At 37.2% G+C, this 18,696-nt stretch overlaps 2 protein-coding genes across 6 annotated transcripts in view; both read right to left on the bottom strand.

Moving 5' to 3' along the window:
• Window positions 1-5,438: 5,438 nt before the first annotated feature.
• LOC119787951 (gap junction delta-4 protein) lies at window positions 5,439-7,551 on the bottom strand. Of its 2 annotated transcripts, none has more exons than XM_038292041.1 (2): window positions 7,224-7,551; window positions 5,439-7,149 (listed from the first exon to the last, which is right to left on the bottom strand). In XM_038292041.1, the coding sequence occupies exons 1-2, from the start codon at window positions 7,285-7,287 to the stop codon at window positions 5,945-5,947; spliced, it is 1,269 nt and encodes a 422-aa protein (XP_038147969.1). In that variant the 5' UTR covers window positions 7,288-7,551; the 3' UTR covers window positions 5,439-5,944. The 2 variants fall into 2 exon arrangements, with proteins under 2 accessions (XP_038147969.1, XP_038147970.1); XM_038292042.1 differs by having other exon boundaries at window positions 5,439-7,144.
• A 2,853-nt stretch (window positions 7,552-10,404) lies between these two features.
• ccny (cyclin Y) overlaps window positions 10,405-18,696 on the bottom strand; it is a 40,342-nt gene continuing 32,050 nt past the window's right edge. For all 4 annotated transcript variants that reach the window (XM_038292026.1, XM_038292028.1, XM_038292027.1 and 1 more), the window contains 3 exons: window positions 18,003-18,169; window positions 14,607-14,769; window positions 10,405-13,969 (listed from right to left, as the gene is read on the bottom strand). In XM_038292026.1, coding sequence (XP_038147954.1) covers window positions 13,853-13,969; window positions 14,607-14,769; window positions 18,003-18,169 — 447 coding nt within the window. In that variant the 3' untranslated portion in view covers window positions 10,405-13,852. The remainder of the gene's footprint in view (window positions 13,970-14,606; window positions 14,770-18,002; window positions 18,170-18,696) is intronic.

The raw sequence follows: 18,696 nt of genomic DNA, 5'->3' as shown, positions 1-18,696 counted from the left end.
AATATACTATCACGTTTATATAATATACTATCACGTTTATACAATATAATTATCACGTTTATACAATATACTATCACGTTTATATAATATACTATCACGTTTATACAATATAATTATCACGTTTATACAATATACTATCACGTTTGTACAATATAATTATCACGTTTATACAATATAATTATCATGTTTATACAATATACTATCACGTTTGTACAATATAATTATCATGTTTATACAATATACTATCACGTTTGTACAATATAATTATCATGTTTATACAATATACTATCACGTTTGTACAATATAATTATCACGTTTATACAATATAATTATCATGTTTATACAATATACTATCACGTTTGTACAATATAATTATCATGTTTATACAATATACTATCACGTTTATACAATATAATGAGCAAAAATTAATTTTTTCAAGTGACAGCAATACGCTTCCGTAGCATAGTGCTCCAACCTGAAGGCCTCCATCATTCATTACATCTCAGTGGAACCACAGGATCATTACTGCTGTGACTTAATGAATAGAATTGAGCATATTCTTTTTTTTATTGATCTTCTGTAAAATTGAAATATTCTGAGAAATAGATTTTCTTCTGTTTTCTATAAGACATATTTACGGAAGAGGATTAGGGCCACTGATAAAAAAAGAAAAGAAGAAAAAAGTTAAAAAAAAATTTTTCAGTTTAGTATGGGAAAAAAGACTTTTTTTCTCAGAATTCTGACTTTAATCTCAGAATTCTGACTTTTTTTATTGTCAGAACTCAGTCAGAATTCTGAGAAAAAAGTCAGAATTCTGAGAAAAAAGTCAGAATTCTGAGAAAAAAAAGTATTTTTTCGCATACTAAACTGAAATAAAATTTAAAAATCAGTTAGCTTTTTTTTTTCCAGTGGCCCTAATCCTCTTCCGTACATATTAATCAAATTACAATCAAATGTTTAATTAATACTTGCAATATAAGTGTACTTTCGTCAATGAAAACATACATCAAACCTTTTAGGGATATTCGACTTTTGAGGTCAGAATGTAAGCTGACACTAGGGGGCAGTGTTGCTACCTTAATTCTTTCTTTTGCCTCTAGGAACACTTGATGGGGTTTTTTCCATTTCTTTATATCTGGACTTCTATGACTTGTATTGCTTCACTTGAAAAAGTCCTTATTGTCTGCTCTTGGTTAATACCCGAAGCTTGTGGAAAGTGAGGATTTCAACAAGTAAACAAATACACATACTATGTCATTCATTATATTTCTAGATTAGTTATAATGCTTCTTAGATAAAATACACTTCTTTATGAAAAACATAGTTATTATCGGTATCATCATGGCATCATAGAGCAGGATTGACCTGGTCCATATCACTGTATCCACGCATTCATTTCAACTTCAATACACTATTATGTATTATTGTGTTTTACTCTAAGTAGTAAATAGCATGTGTTGGAGATATTTATTTATTTATCCATTTGAGTTTTGGTAATTAATTCCTGAATTTATATTTTTTTGTATTGTTATATATTCTTTATTTATTGTTCTGAGAGGAAGTGATGTTGATCAGTCCACTTTCTATAAGTGTAGGGACCTGGGAAAGGACCAGCAGGCATTTTGGGTTTGGGGCCTCCTACGGTTTTTACCAGTGCAAGAGAGGTAGGACAAAAGAAAAGTTTGTACTCTTTAATTGTTGGCAAAAATAGAAAATAAACCATCCAGAACCATCATCAAGACTGGACATTGAACCTTCTCTTGGCCTGCATATATACTTTAATTGGATGTTTGGCTTGGCAAGCAATCGCCACTACAGCATGTGTAAAGATCTATGTCACTGAAATAGTAACATGCAGACTAAACGGGCTCAGCTGCTATAGAGGCACATTTATTTAGGAACATAATAGCTTCAAGGTTCAAACTACAATAAAACATCATCATTATATCAGTCTGAAAGCATATAATAAACAGCATTCTATAGCTGAACTGCTGAACCTGTTTGAAGATTTAACATACATTTTTTGATCATCTTACTGCAATAAAGGGCCAAGAGATACATTTTGGAAGATTCCTGGGTCATCACATGCAAAAGGAAAACCAGCAGTATTTGTCATTGCGCTGTTTTTCTCCCAGAATCCCCTGATTCACAGACAACTTTCCATTTCTAACAATGTTAGTCAGATTTTTGGCTAATGGTGTCATCCAGATTAACATTTACCTTGACTGGCCAAGGATTTTGTGTGTGTTGATACTTTAAAGTTAAATAAAGCTCACAATTTGTATTTCATGTTGTCTCTCTCTGTAACGGGTTGAACTGAAATGTCCGTATTATCAAAGAACATAGAAATAAATAAAAAAACTCAGTAGCCTTGAGGTCACCTTGAAACACAGATGGACACTAATGATAACTGCTAGATTAGTTACATTTCTGCTGTTACTTCTCAAGCATGAGAAAGTGATAAAAACTGACATGAATTACTGCCAACAGCTTCTGAAGCATATCATGATAGAGCAAACTTATTTTTCCTTTAACCCAAAAATTCTTCCTTGAGAAGAAACTGTGAAGAAAAATTCTGTGAAAGAAAGAAACAATTTGCACAGAGAAAACTTTAACATAAGGGATTGGACTGCATCAAGGGTCTGATCTTATAGCAAAACAACAGCCAATAAAGTGAGCAGATTTCTGTTCCATTTTCATTTTATGCACAATGCAGACAGGATTAAATCGTGGACAAATAACCCTGCCACCTTTAACATGTTGCCCACATTCACAAATATGTGTGCTTAAAGAAATGATGAGCTTAATGAAACTTTTTTGCACCTTAAAATAAAATGAGAGATTTTATTAGATACAACAATAAAATGAACAACAAAAAAGAATGTCAACATTCTTCCAATAATTCATTATAAACATCTAACAGATTGCATTCTAAAAAGTACTTGTGCTGCTGACAGTCACTGTTTGAGTGAGTTAGAGCTTAACAAATACACACAAAGACATACTTTTAAAATATTAAGTTGCAGTTGTAATTCAGCGTCACTAGATGGCAGCAGAGTTTGAAAAAAGAGTGAGCTTAACCAGAGCAGTACTGAAAAAGAACTAAAGCATGATTCATTAAAAAAAAATGTTTGCAGTATGTGTTAAAAAGAAAGATTAAAATCTGGGATTATAACATTAAAACCATTTATTGTATATATTTAACTTAAGGCAATATTGGACTTTGATTGGCTCATTATCTTGGCTGCCTGCAATTGCAATACCTAAGAAGCAATTTCCCACCCCTAAAACATTTTTTCCTCCTTTACAACAATACTTTTTTTTTCTTATAATGATTTTAAATGAAAAACGGACAAAAATCTTTGCAAGAATATTGACTGGTTCCAAAACGGTGCATAAATAAAAATATGAAAAAGGTGGAGCACCGTTGAATTCTGCGTGTTACCCTGAAATTAAATCAAGTGCAACAAATTGCCTTCAGGAGTCATAAGAAATCAATTTATCTAAGTGTTATTAAACAGCCTCACAAATCCAGCTGGTTTGAGCATTTTTAAACAAGCATCATCATGAAAACAAACCGCGGGTTCAAGGTTAAGAGTATTTGTGATACTTTAGGCAGAAAGAATCTACTTACTGTATTTAACATAGCTGTTAAAAGAAGGCCATAAAAAACCCCTTCTATACCGTGAGTCATGTAGGGGTCAAATCTGAAATATGGGAGAAGATGTGCTGAATTTACTTCAGATACATCCTCCTTGATACAACAATCCTTCAGTTAAGCACAGTGGTGGCTGCGTCATGCTGTGAGCAGGCTTTAATTTAACAGGGACAGGAAAGATCAATTAACACATCAAAGCTGTCACAGCCTTTGATCTCCCCCTAGGAGCAAAACCCAACATATGACCAGAGCTAAAATAACATTTTCTACACCAAGCAGATTAATGCGAACAATTCAATGTTTAGATTTTAACCTGACTGAGAAATTACCAACATTAAAATGTCTGCCGCACTACAAACGATCTGATTAAGATGTTTAGGATTTTTTTTTTTCAGAACTGTATGAAGATATGATAGCGCTCCAAAATACAAAATACAAACTCTAACTAATGGGACTTGCATTATATATCTTGATGTTTAGGATTGTAACATAAAATAACTGTTGGTAATTCAGTTTAACAAATATGGTGATGATTCTTTAGAGATAAATTTAAAACAAAGTTTCCTATACGTGCTTTTGTCTGTGGCAATAATAACTGTCTAACAGTCAGGGTTTTAGCCAGCGCTCTGTACCAGTCCATACGAGTCAGTGAGCTTTTGTTGTCATCTTTTAAACAAAACAACAGAAGAAGAGGAAGATCCAGAGCTATCTCTTTACACAAAGATAAGCCCCTCAGCTGTGCAGTGACTCACTCATGCCGATGATTTATTTCAGTCATTTTGTGTAAATTCTTTAAAGTGGTTTTTACTGGCTGTGTAAACACAGCAACACGTCAGACTGTCGGTGAAAGGCATGTGTCACTGCGGGACATTAGTGTCACATTAACGCAAGCTTTGATGGAGAGGAAACTAAAGCCTCAGCAAACGCAGCGATGCTCCAAATCCTGCAGGGCAACAGTTTGCACTCCACTGCTCTGGGCTCTATTTCTGGCGTGGAAGGGTACTGAGGTTTGTGTACCTCCTGAGCTCTGAGAGGCCCTGAAATAGAGTGGCAAGCTGTCGCCATAAATACAGGGCCCCTACGGGGAGGAGAACATAATTACTTAGTGATCAACCTTATGTCAGCTTTAGGGGCCTTCACGGTGTCCTTCACTTTGCAGGAGGAATCCTTTTTCCATCTAAAGGTTGGGTAATGGCATTGACTCTGATTTTAGTCGGACCCTCTGACCCCGGCGAGAGGCTGCCTCCTGTCCACTTTGACCCCACTGATCCACACTCAAAAGCAGGACTATCCAGGCTGGAATCATAAAAAGGCGTTTCTGTTGGGGAGGATAGGTCAAGTCAAGACTTGCCTTTGTAGTGGACAGTGCTGGTGGGGGCGGGGTTTAAAGTCCTTATGGAAACAAACAGGTGGGCTTTTTTTTTTCCAAGATCAAGGACAAGGTATTGCTTAAGGACAATTTAATCAAAACTGCAAAAACGATCTAGAAATAAATACAAATTTCTTAAATTAAGGTACTTACCCTTAATTTGAGTAGGTACATATGATGATTTGCCAATGAAATTAGTATATTTTCTCTTAAAATAAGATAATTAGATAATATGAACTTGAAACAAGACAATGCAATTGTTTTTTTCTCATTTTAAATGTAAATTGTCTTGTTCCATTGGCAAAGTGTCTCACTTTCGTCCTCAATTAAAGAGAAAATGCACTTATTTTAAGTAAAAATTATTTAATTAGATTTCCATTTTTTGCACTGCAAGAAATTGATAAAAACAAAAACAACAACAAGATGGATTATATCAAAGCATGTCAATAGATCGATTAGCAGCTTGATACCAACCTAACCAATGGGATCTGGGAAAAATCCGACCCTTTTTTTTTATTGAGTAAACAAACCATGCATAAGAACTATCAGGTACAAGTAACGACAGTTATTTAGACATTTTGCAATATTGGTGGTTTTGTAGCTGGCTTGTTTGGATTGAAAAAGGATCCTCCATCCACAATCAACAGATCATCATCAAACACCTCTCTTGGAGTCCTTTTACCCAAAGGAATATCATAAGTGTAACATGTCTGCTCCCAGTTCACCCAATTATGATTCCCTGTTGCAGGATCGACAGCATTTAACAATCTGCACATTTCTAAAGAGAAATTTGGACAGACTAAAAATCCCTTTCAGGGGATCAGAGATCACATTCTGAGCTACAAATCCCTGGTTGGTGCATCTCTCATTATATTTTATGGTATGTGTTAACATTTTTTTAGAGATTGCCTAAAAACTCAAACCCACTCAGACCTTTTCTCCTGCCCACCTTCACTGCTTTGAAGTTCAACACCGTTTCCCAGTTCAAACAGGGAATATTGACCCCCCCTGGTATAGACTGCTGTCTTTGTGGGAATATCCCTGACTGGGGGTACCAGCTCCCCAGATGGTAGCCTGATGTCCAGCCTAGGTGGAGGTGGAGGTTTGAGTCGGCTTCGTTTGCTGACTCTTATGGATCTCGGAGTCCCCAGAGTCTCCTGGGGGCAGAGGGCCACCTCACTGCCATTCCTCTCTAGAACTTCCTCTTGGGAGATCAAGATGTCGTTGTTACCACTGTTACAGCATGGAGGTCCTGAAGGGTGAGAGCAACGCTCCAGGGTAGATGCCTCTTGACCTGAATACAATGTCTCTCCTCCTCGAGAGGTTTTACTACCGCGCCTCTTCCGGAAACTTTCAGTTTTCCCAAGTTGCGCCTCCAGGTTTTGCAGAGTAGGAGATGATTTTACATCCATGCCGGAGGACTCCACTCCATCTGAGAGAAAGCAGCGTTCCTCCTCAAATATTTTCTCTACTGTCATCCTCCTCTTGCTGTGCTTCAGTGATCTCTTGATGGCCCAAATGAAATCCAGAACGTTTAGGAAAAGGGAAAGAGCAGCCACAGCGAGCATGAAGTTGATCATCACTGTCTTCTCTGTGGGTCTGGAGATGTAGCAGTCCACCTGGGTGGTGCATGGAACATGTTGGCACAGGAACCTCTTGGGGATGTAGAAACCGAACATGTAATAATGAGCTGCCCCAAAGCCGGCCTCCAGCAGCGTCCTGAACAGCAGATGGAGGATGTAGGCTCCAGCGAAGGACCGCGGCCCTCCTCTCTGCTCAGCCACCTTGTTCAAACGCATCTGGTTAAACTGTTCCCTGTGGGGCTTGAACAGCTGAAAGGTTTTGGCGTGTCCGGTTGAGTTCAGAGCCGCAGAGAGTGCGTTGGACACCTTATGGATGACGTAGATTACGAAGATGATGTAAGGCAGACACAGGGTGACGAGCTGCAACAGCCAGAAGCGGAAGAGGGAGACGGGAGAGAAAAGATCGTAGCAGACGTTGGCACAACCGGGTTGGATGGTGTTACAGACGAACCTCTCCTGCTCGTCCCGGTAGAGAGGGTAACCGGCGAAGAGGAGGATCAGGACTCGGAGGAAGATCATCACAATGAGCCACACCTTTCCTATCAGATGACACCAATCACTTATATCACTCTGAAAACAGATTCTTAAAGGACATAAAGAGAAATGTACTCACCCATCAAAGTGATGCTGCGATTGACAGAGATAAAAAGGATCTCGGAGACACTTGATCCCACCATGTTTATTGGGCTTAAACTTGGTAAATTATCCTACTTTTGTTCTTACTAAGTTTTAAAAAAAATCCTGCAGGTAAGGCTTCCCTCTACATCTTTCAACTCATCTCTTTTCCTTCTAAAGATCACAGTAGTTCTACAGGTTGAAGCGCGTATCCAGACCCAACTTTTATGAAAACCAACAGTCCGACAGCCCAAATGGAGCTCTACCTCTTACCTCTTCATCTGCCCTGTGGAGCCAGCCGTCTGTCCTCAGACAACAGAAGACAGGAGCACGCTCTATTGTCAGGCTATTCTTAACACGTTTCCAGGAGCACATGGCCATCCTGGCATTGCAGAGATATTTTCGTGCTGCTGGTCATCCTTGCAAACAAGCCTCCTGGCTTACTCATTCTAAACTGTGGCATTAAGTTCTTGAGGACAATGACAAGCACGCTGCCATTGACTGCTTCATAATCTTAGGGGAACTTGCTGCTTCATCAAATAGTATTGGGACATACAGGTATGCAGACACAGGAATCTCCCTCGTAAACTTAAAGCAGGTTACAAATTGACATTTCCCACAGCTGGTGCTACTTTACGAAGGGAGAAGATTTACTGCTGCTTCTTGTAGTTTGTGCAGAGAATAAACCTAGATATCTATAAAATCAGATGAGAGGAAGTTTATCATCTGTTACCCATTTTTGCTTAAAATAAGCTTTTAGACTTACTTCATGGGGAGTAATGACCATTATTAAATAAAGTTCAGTGTACATGATCAAAAGGACTATAAGGAAATGGTATTTTTAGACAAACAGCAACATATTACACTTTTTTTCTGTAAGGAAAATAAAACTGGGGGTTAAAACAACACCACTGGAGGATAGAGAGCAGCACTAATCTAATGGAAGCAACTGTTGCTGCCGATCATTCCAGGAAAAGTCATTCCCAAACTGTCCAGAGCTCATCATTCTACACAGAGGAATCTTGAGGACAATTTAAAGCATTTAGCCCAGTTTTAGTGATAGTTTGTTGCCGTTGTCTTGTCATTTCTGTAATAACCAATTGCCCGAAGTAACTCACAGGAAATAACCCAATATGATACATACATTGATGTCCTAAAGGGGTGTTTCCACTACAGGAACTGGGGTGGTGGTTCTAGCTCATTTGTTTTCATTATTGGATGTGGAATCAAATCAGGAAACCGTGGGTAGAAATTGACGCAGAAAATGTCATTGATAAGGAGGTGCAGCTTTCTGGATTTCCTTTCAGGCATCTCACAATCATGGAGATAACAGTTCGCTAAAACTAACGAAAGAAAACTGATATGGAGAAAAAACATAAAAATGAATTAAGCATAAAATAAATACAAAGGGAAAAGCAACAACTGAAAGTGTATTGTGCATTTATAAAACTAAAAGATTCTAAAATTAAGCTGGTGAAGCTCATTCATCAGGTTCATAGTCATTCCAAAAAAGTAAAAAAAAAAAAAAAAATTAAAAGAAACAATCCACTGGACTTTGTTTACAAGTTTGAAGACGTTTAGCTTCCCATCCAGGAAGCTTTATACAATTTAAAGTCAGGAATAGTGTTGAGGTCAAGGCTTTATTGAACGTCTCGTCCCATTTCAGAGGTATAGACCAGTATCAGGTGTTGCAGGCTAACAAAGAACCAAAACTACTCCCTATTCCTAAAGGGTGGACCTGTTCTTCCAGTTCAATTTGCATGTTTTTTAAACCAAATCAAGGCTTTGTTTTTGGTTCACTCTATAAAGCCGCGAACTCAATGCTAATTCTGACATTTTGAACTAAAAAAGCTTCCTGTCTTCAAACTTATTTTTACTTTTTTGGAAGTTCTAAAATTAAGATACACACACACACATATATATACATATATATATATATATATATATATATATATATATATATATATATATATATATATATATATATACAACCTTTTATTTTAATAAGGTTTTGCAAATGTGGTCTCTGATGCATTATGGTTGTCAGCTGTTATTTTTTTTTGTAAACAATTTTCAAGAACGGTATCTTGTGTTGATTTTTTATCAATTATGTTCTTTTACCTTTTGAAAACTTCTGTAAAAAAATTACGTAAAGTATAAAAAAAAAACTAAATGAAGAATGAAAAAATTTACTAATTATTTTCACTTTGTTGCCATTATATAATTTTTGTATGCCAGCGACATTTAGCCCCAGGATGAACACCTGCGTTTTCTTTATATTCCTTTATAAAACCAGTTCGCCATGGTGGAAATATAAAAAAAAAAAAGTTAATTCCACTTTCAGAGGTTAATCCGATAAGACCCAAGAGTTTTTAATTGGTGTTTTTGGAATATAATAGTAGAAAAGCCTCCGCAGCTCCAATGAAAAACGTTTCACAGGCTTTTAATATTTTATCTATGGATTCTTATCGATACAGGCTTTCTACCTGTCAGTTTTAGTTTATCTCCATTCTACTCATACATTTTTACACAGCTTAGTCGGAAGCTGCCGTTTAAAAACAATATAACTTATAGGTGATTGATGCTGCTTTGGTCTTTATATAATCTTTTAATGGGAACATCTCAATGCCAAGATCTGAATCACCCCATCAAAGCAGTAAAGTAGCAGCAAGAAACATCTTATTTATATAAACGTAAAATAAGACTGCAGACAAAAAACAGCGAAGATGCTGGAGAAAAAAAAGCTACCAGTTTATTTCAGGAATGTTAGTTGCTCAGTGTAACAGTGGGTAGCACTGCTGCCTTGCAGCAAGAAGGCTCTGGGTTCAATTCCTATCGCGGGGTCTTCCTGCATGGAGTTTGCATGTTGGTTTCTCTCCGGATACTCCGGCTTCCTCCCACAGGCCAAAAACATGACTGTTAGGTTAATTGGCTTCTCTAAATTCTCCTTAAGTGTGAGTGTGTGCGTAAATGGTTGTTTGTCTCTGTTTTGCCCTGCGATGGACTGGCGACCTGTCCAGGGTGGACCCCGCCTCTCACCCATTGACAGCATTCCTCACTTGGGATTAAGTGTGTTAGAAAATGGATGGATGGAAAGTTTTGCAGCTAGCTCATCATTTTCCAGTGGTGTTAGATATAAATGAGGTAAAGGAAAAGTGAAAATAAAGCCTCTCACCATGTATTGCAAGAGTTTACTTTAATTCTTGCCACATTTTCTTCCTAAACATTGCTTCAGAGAAAAATGGAGACACAAATCACAGCTGAGAACACACACCAAAAAAAAAAAAAAAAAAAACTTATTTGGCAAACCGAGAACAAGAATAAACACAAATTAGACTCACTGGGATACACAAAACATAAGTACAGAATACAACTCAGAAAAAATCCATCAATGGGGAAAAAAAGACAAAAAAACTTAAAAAGTTCAAATACAGTAGTGAACCGTTAGCATGAAGCTCAAATGCAAAAATCATTGGTAGTAGAGAGGAATGAAAGTATAGAAAAAAAAGTAACTCTATGCAGAGGTAGAGTTCAGTGCTGCTACGCTCATCTAGTGACCAACGAAGCGCTACGAGCTGCTGGTTCGCTGTCAGAATAGTACATTTCCCACCTTAGAACTCATCAAAGTTGACCAAATGGCATTGATGCTCAGTTTTTCTGTGCTGAAAACATCAGGTATGTTCACACGCATACAATAAATACAAGATACAATCTTTGAAAACAGTTTGAGCAACTCTAGTTACATCACTTTCCTACACACACTTTTATTTTGAACTCATTCAAAGCCCCATAGACTCTTTTTTTAAGAGTTAGACTTATTATTTAACTAATGTGCAAGTGGACTGAGTCAGAGCAACACACTGGAAACCATCATGCTTTATTTCTTCTTCTTGACTTTGGTTGAGCTCTTTCCCTTCTCACTGATGGAGGACAGCTTGATGGCCCTAAATGACTGACTGGTTCATTAGCAGTTTGATAAAACAGTGCAATGAAAAATACAGCCCTGAAGGATGCCGATGAAATGCACAAAACATGGGAATTTGAATGATATGCAAGTTTTTTTACTAGAAAAAGGCAACAGAAATAGTTTGCAAGGCATTCCCACATTATTTTATAAAAATGTCCGCCTGCAGCGATGTCTTGGAGAAATTAGTCTAGTTGATCATAAGGCAAACAACCACTGGTATAAAGAAAATGAGAAAAGAAAATGTTTCTCTAACATGTTTTCCCTAATAATCAACATTATTTATAGTTAGTTTGATTTTTTTTTAAATCCTATTCTCTGTTTTCTTTGTTAGAGGAAGTAAGGTGTTTTGGGAAATACTGTTTAAATATAACAAATTAGAATTCCCAGGAATCCTGAACATGACTAAATAAAAAAAAATATGTATAAATAAACCAAAATAGAATAAAACAAAACTGTTTTCATCAGTCCAACTTTTGTTAGTTAGGTTGAGAAGAAAAAAAAACGATTAATTTGGTAACAATGCTATAGAGTGAAGCAAAACCAGCATTTTAGCTAGCGAAAATGTGAAAGCGACGTAGCTAACAGCAACTAGCTTTAGAAATCTGACTAGAAATAAATGGATGTAAATGACTTTATATGATGACATAAAAACAAAATCTCTGGCATTTTAAGCAGCAAACTGTGACATTATTGTAAATAAATCACACTAATTAGGTCAGCTAATATTACCCTGAGACAAGAAAGTGTCGGAAAACGAATGCTAACTTTGCAGCTAACTTTGCTGTGTTTAGAGAATATTTGCACTAAAACAAATTGGTGTTTGAATCCACAGAACTATGATTTTGAATGTCATAAACAAAAAGATGAGCTATTAACTATTAATATAGGATATTAGAAATACGTTAGCAAGCCATGGGCGAAATTTAAAAAGGATTATAGAGAAAATAAATAAATGTTTAGGAGGAAGGAGAGAAAAAAAGAAAAAAAATTACAGAGTGAAGGCAAAACAAAAACGGACATTAATCCATTCTTTTTTTTTTTTATTAGTTAAACTTTTAGAAACATGTTGACCTTTATGGCTGTTTTTGCCAGTTTTGGGGCTCAGAAAATAAAAAAATGATATTTAAATTTTGAAAACATGGTGTAATTCAGTTATTTGAAAAGAAGTATTAAATTACCTTTACTGTGTTTCATGAAATCAAAACACCGTTTAAAGAATAAAACATTAAATAGTGACTGATTTCTTTGAAATGTTAACATAGCAGAGAAGTAAAACCTTTAGTGGTGTCTCCCATTTTAATTTTCAATACTTCACTTATTTCAGCTTGATTTGTCACAGGAGCACAAAACCATACATATAATCCCCTCCATAAAAACTGATATTATAAATATTTCTAACATCATTCTGCATCCTCTTTTTTACAATATACCATTTGTCTAAAGGTCACTGGCGATCAGTTTACACTGTACAAAGAAAATTCTGAAAATGATTACAGTCTCATTTTCTGAACAGTTTTTATTTGGAAAACAATGTTTTATTTATTTATTTTTTTCATTTTGGTCTTAAGACCAAAAAAGAAATCATATTTTAGACTGATATTCTATATTGTGCAATTTCTTTTGAAGATGGAAGAGCCATAAAAATATATTGAATCAGAAAAATGTTATGTTTTTCTTCCTCCTACTGAAAAAGAGAAGGTAAAGGCGTTTAAATAGCATTAATTACACATACCGCCGGTCAGGACAATGGCAGTGGACACATCACATCTACAGTATGTCTCCCATTTGCCTTAAAGGCAGTCTTCTCCCAAACATGTATGCCTCAGCATATTTCATGCTAACGGCACAGATGAAATGGATATTGCTTTATTTAATAGAGCTTGTTGTTTTCTGCACCTCAAGGTTGGATTAGCAGTTTCCTGTCGGGATTCTTGAGGTAAAGTTAAATCTAATTAGTACTTAGATGAAATCTGCAGCTAAATAGCCGCAGATTTATTTATACTCAGTGGGTTTAACCTCTCTGAATTCAGATTTGATGATATATTGATAGATTTATGTAGTTAGATTTGTTTTGATGATATGTGGTCTAGTAACAGGAATAGCATCTGTTTTCACCTAAAGAATGGAATGTACAAACATATGTAAAAATATAAGCGGATATTGTAAAAATAAACTGCGATGTGAGTATGGGATGTAAGACGGTGATGTCATCATCCAATGAAGGAAACGCCTAAACCAGAGGATTTAAACTGAAGGAATGTGACCAACATCCATTAATCGGATGTACATACCGGCGGAGTGTTAAAGAAAAATGTTTCTTGTAGGTTTTGCAATTTAGACTTTTTCCATCTTCACAGTCTCAATATATTTCCATTCCCTTGCTTTTCTCCTGCAGCTCAGATCTGCATTCAGCATCTGTCAGCTCAGTTTGGTTTGATTCCAGCAGCTAGTTGGACCTTTTATGTACAACAGCCAGAGAGAGACAGAGAGAGAGAGAGAGGGCAAACTCTTTATGTTTAGGTTCCAGTCTGAGTGGAGGTTTGTGTTGGTATGTATTCCAGACTGCCCCACTGGTCCACAGTCAGCGGCCCAGCTTGCCTCCCTGCTTTTCAGGCAACAATATGGCAAATGTCTATTTATTCCTCTGAGAATGACCAGTGTTAGGAAATGATGGCTGGACACCACCGCACCACCATCAGGTTGTCCGCGCTCACCGATCGCTTCTTGGCTAGTTTCCTCAAGTCCTTGTACTGATCATCACACAACCGTGAGATGGCCTGCAATAAAAAGGATGAGAATTTAGGGAAAAGATGTAAAACATGTTTTCACTACCCCTGTGAATGCTGCAGCAACACTCCACCGGATTCTGTAATGGATCATGATGGATTCAGAGAGCTTACAGGCTTATTTAAAAACATTACACTTACAAATCTGCATTTTTTGCTAAGGCAAACAGCGGCAGCGTTAGTTTTAAGGTAGGCTAAAGAGAGTTTAAAATTAAAATACAAAATTGAGCTGCAGAACGGTCTTCCATCACCTCTGCCTTTCAGGTAATTAATTGATCAGAGCTCAAGCTACAGTGAATATTCTGATCAGATCTGCAAATAGAGGAAACATTATGATAGGTGCATTTCAAATTCTCAAATAACTTAACACATTAGTTAATAAAAAAAACTTTTTTAAGTAGCAGAAGCAGGGTAATTTATGCACGCAGGGTAAAAACTGGATTTCAGAACCTGTACCTCTCATACTCTTGAAATCACTCTGCTGTTTTGTATTTTATGTTTAAAAGTGTAAAAATACACATGTACATTCGTACCACACTGTATTATTTGGAAAAATAATAAAAAATATTTTTTCAAAAAAAAAAAAAAAGCTGGATTTCAGGTCTTTATATTTGTATCGGCCCCTTACCTCTAGTTTCAGGGCCTTGTCTCTGCTGAGCGGTTCCAAAGGGAAGCTGAGGTTGTTGGCCTCGGCCAAGGAGCGCAGGTCGAAGTAATACTTGGCATATACGCTGGATGGTACGTTGATGTTAAACTGCAGCAGCTCCAGAAACTGTCGCTCCAGCTCATTCCTTTTGGAGAAAAAGGGAACGAAACGCATTTAGTGAGGATGCAAAAAAATCAAATTAAATGATTCATTATCTCTGCTGCCTGCCTATAAACAAATGCAGAGGAGAGGACCTGGGGAGAAGCTGATAACTGAGTCTACACACCTTTTACTGTATTTCTTGAACATTAGCTTTTAAAAATACGGAAAAGTGCTGTACAAGCAATAGCTCCGACTGTTGTTTGGAAAAAGAAATATTAATCCTAACTCCGGATAAGGTTTTTTGTCATGCATAATTGCTGCTTGACAGCTTTGTGATCCCTACTGCAGTGCAACAGCAGCAGCTTTCATCTGTTCCTCCTGAGTCGTGACCCATTCTTTTCACTTTGCTGCTTCCATCCACCTCTCATTCCTAGTCTTTGTTCCTCACCCACACACATTTCTATGCATGCAGCTAAATATAACCTCCATTATTGCCAAACTCTGCTTAATAACGCTGCTTATAGTCTTCTACTTGAGCCCCCTCTCTGCTGATGTTAATCTGTTTATTTTGGGGTTTCCCTGCTCGAAATTCTCCATATTTCCCAGCAGTCAGCAAGTGGAAAGGCGTCTTGGTTTCAGAGGGGAGGATTTGCAGCATTAAATTTATTTTCAAAGGGAATGTTTGAGTAATTATCTATCTGCCATTTCTCATCTTAAAGTGCAACAGAAGCAAATGTTGAGCTGTGTTATCTAGAGTCAGTCTGAGACAGGTGGATTGCAGTCGCTGGTTGACAACACAGAGCTAAGACAAGAATAGACCTCCACCGGCTCAGCAGAATGTGTAGAGGTCAGAGGTTACAGCAGGGGTAGCATGTCTGTAGCATCATTTGTGCCCTAAGGATAATCCTGCAATGCTTTCTTCAGATTAGGGAAGTATGTAGCATATAAAAGCTTGGCAAACGTGTAAGTAGTAGGGGTGCAAATAATAATCGTTTTTGTATCGATGCATCGATCCAACAGCCGACGATCCGATGCATCGATACGTCCATAAGAGAATCGATTCATGTTTTTTTTTCCTCCAGTCTATTTTTATCCATTTGCTCCTGAACGTAATTCTCCTCCCGTGCTGCGGTGGCGCTAAACCTATTTTGCCCTCCTACCTCGCTTCCTGGTTATACTCTTACAGCAGTGTGTTGCAGTGAGCTTGACATAGACATTTTTGATTTATGCTCAATATTGAAGCGTGGTCTGCGCTAAACGCTGTGGGTCTAGATACGGCCGAGGCGTTGAGGAAGTGGGGGCGAGTTTAGTCCGACGACGGAGGGACATGAGGGCCAAATAGAGCGGAGATCCAGGTGGAAAAAGGGTCCCAGCGTTCTCGCGCACCTCGCTCTTCTAGCGGGTCAAACTTTACGAGTTGTTTTCCGCAATTTCGGTCATAAAAACAAAACTAGCCTGCCTCCTGTCTGTGGCACTGTCTGCTGTCAGCTGCATTTTGGGAGAGGTGCAGCGGAGCGTCTGCGGAGGGGGCGGGGACGTTGACAGCGAGGTATTGCATTGCACTCATTGCACTGATTTTGTGCAGTATTTTTTGATGCAAGGCCTTTTAGAATCTATAACGTAGAGGCATTATTATATTTCAGTGAATGAGGTTTTAATAGGTATAGGTGGAGTGCAACTTTTCTACTTCTGTTATTTGTTGTTGTTTCTCAAAAAATAATGCATAACGATATTACAGCTTTCATTGATTTATTCAAATTTGAAACATTTTCTAGCCTGTAAGGTGTAAAAAAAATAAAATAAAAAGAACCAATTAATAGAATGGAATCGTATCGTATGGTGGTGTTTTCTTGAGTATCGAAAATAATCAAATCCTTGGGTCAGGAATTCGCCATGATGGATGTGATTTACACCCCTAGTAAGTAGTGTCTGTTTGAATTACTTTAATAAAAAATAAAGAAATTGAAAAATGGATTTACAGAAGTTGCCTTGAAAATGTTTTATTTTTCCCATATCATGATACTGCCAAAAATGTCCATGTACTTTAAAGGAGATTTATGTGAGTGAAAGGAAAATTATGCATCCAAAGTTTGGAATATCTCATAGAGCGCTGTTTTAAACCATAATGTGTGATCCCATGAAGACATGGACAACTACTAGCCTGTTAGCCAGGAGCAAATAGGGAATGACTGTCAAAAATTATTTGGAGGAAGTTTGTTTGTTTGATTTAGAGATGTTTGGTGTTGCTAACCGGCACTTTGTTAACTAATTTCATTCCCCAACCTCCTGCAGCTACATGCATCTGCAGCCAGCCACCAATATACACATCAACTCTCACTGCTCCTCATCTTTCCCTGTGAGATTTGACAAACATTTAGACTTTTAGTAAAAGTCTGTTTTACTTTGATTCACAATTTTATGTAATTACTGTTTTGTAAGCGGTTGTAAATGACATGTCTCTGTCGAAAACATGGCTGCAAGGCCGGCTGGCTAACACTAACAATAAGCTAAAATAATAAAAACACTAATCAGAGAAGCATTCAGAGAGTCGAACACTTAAGGGATTCTTTAGGTGCTGGACATGGTTCATCCTGACAGGAAAACATGGCGGTGGCTGCAAAATGCTAAGAGCTTTTAATGGCCTGATCTAATTTAAAATAAAACGTGGTAACATTTGAAAAGTGCTGTTCACAGATGCTTTCCATCAATTCAGACTTAGTATGAGCCATTTTACAGGACAGAATGGACATAGATTATAGATAGTTAAAAAGCTAGTAGAGACATACAGAGAAAGACCTCCAGCAAAACGTGGTTCTATAAAATGATTAAATCGAGAAGTAGTCTGGACTTAACATTAACATTTATCTTTGCAGAAAAATATCAAAAAATATATATTTTTGTCTGTATTACACATGATAAACTACTTTGTCCTAACCCATTACTCCAAACACTAAAAAGCAGTAGAGTCTGTGGTTATACTAAATGTGAATGTCAGAGTAGGAAAATATATTGACTTTCAGGAAAAATTCAGAAAATAGTCAGATGAATTATTTAGAGCCAACCATGGCCAGTGTGTGTTGTTTTACATCTGCAATATTTTAAAATTATGAAGCTACAAATTAAGGTTATAAAATGTCAGCTTTAAAGTTCTAATAATAATAATAATAAAAAAAAAGATTTCTTTTGAATATGAGGCACATCTGATCCAGCACCATCAGCCATTCTGGATTGCAATGATTTCAGCGAACTTTGTTGGGCTTGTTTTGTGTGACTTACATGTCCTCTACTGTGATATCCTTGAGGATTTGGCAGTAGTCAACATTCCAGACCGCCTGGTCGTCCCAGACCTTAGAAGCTAGGAGGATGGCTCCCAACACGATACGCTTCCAATTGGCAGGGCAGATGTCAATCTCAGCATAGGTGAGAAGCCTCTCCAGATAAACCTGAAACAGAGGAAGCTTTTAGGTTAACGTTTATTCCATTTTCAAAATCACACAAGTCTCTGGGGTTTTAGCAGAATCATCTCCTGATACAACGGCATTTAATCTCCTGTTGACTCTCCCCCAAAGATGTCAGAGGCTGATGAAACCGAGTATCCTGCTCATAAAATATCAATGGCAATTGAAGCTACATAGATCATAAAGGGTCCACAGGGACCTCACCTGTACAATTAATCCTTATCAGAGCAAGGATTCAATGGATCGTCCGCTCATTTTAGTTAGAACCAAAGATGTGTTAAAATTAAGGTACAAGCAGAACAAAGCTGCATTCTTTGCTTAAGGAGAAATTACATGTTATGCATTCAAACCTTTTTTACTAAGACTAAATCTCAGAGTTTTAACATGATCATATGGGTGGAAAAACAAGAACTACAATATTGCATGGCAGAAGAGCTCAGGTGTTTAATTAAGACAAATCCTGCTGGTTCTGGTTTTGTGCCTGCAGGCGTTGTTAGTCCGACCCTGTAATA

The sequence above is a fragment of the Cyprinodon tularosa genome, unplaced genomic scaffold, assembly GCF_016077235.1.
Source record: "Cyprinodon tularosa strain WSP-4 unplaced genomic scaffold, ASM1607723v1 ctg306, whole genome shotgun sequence".
Lineage (NCBI taxonomy): Eukaryota > Metazoa > Chordata > Actinopteri > Cyprinodontiformes > Cyprinodontidae > Cyprinodon > Cyprinodon tularosa.
Note: the sequence above shows the minus strand (reverse complement) of the source record. Positions and strands in the feature narration are given on the sequence as shown.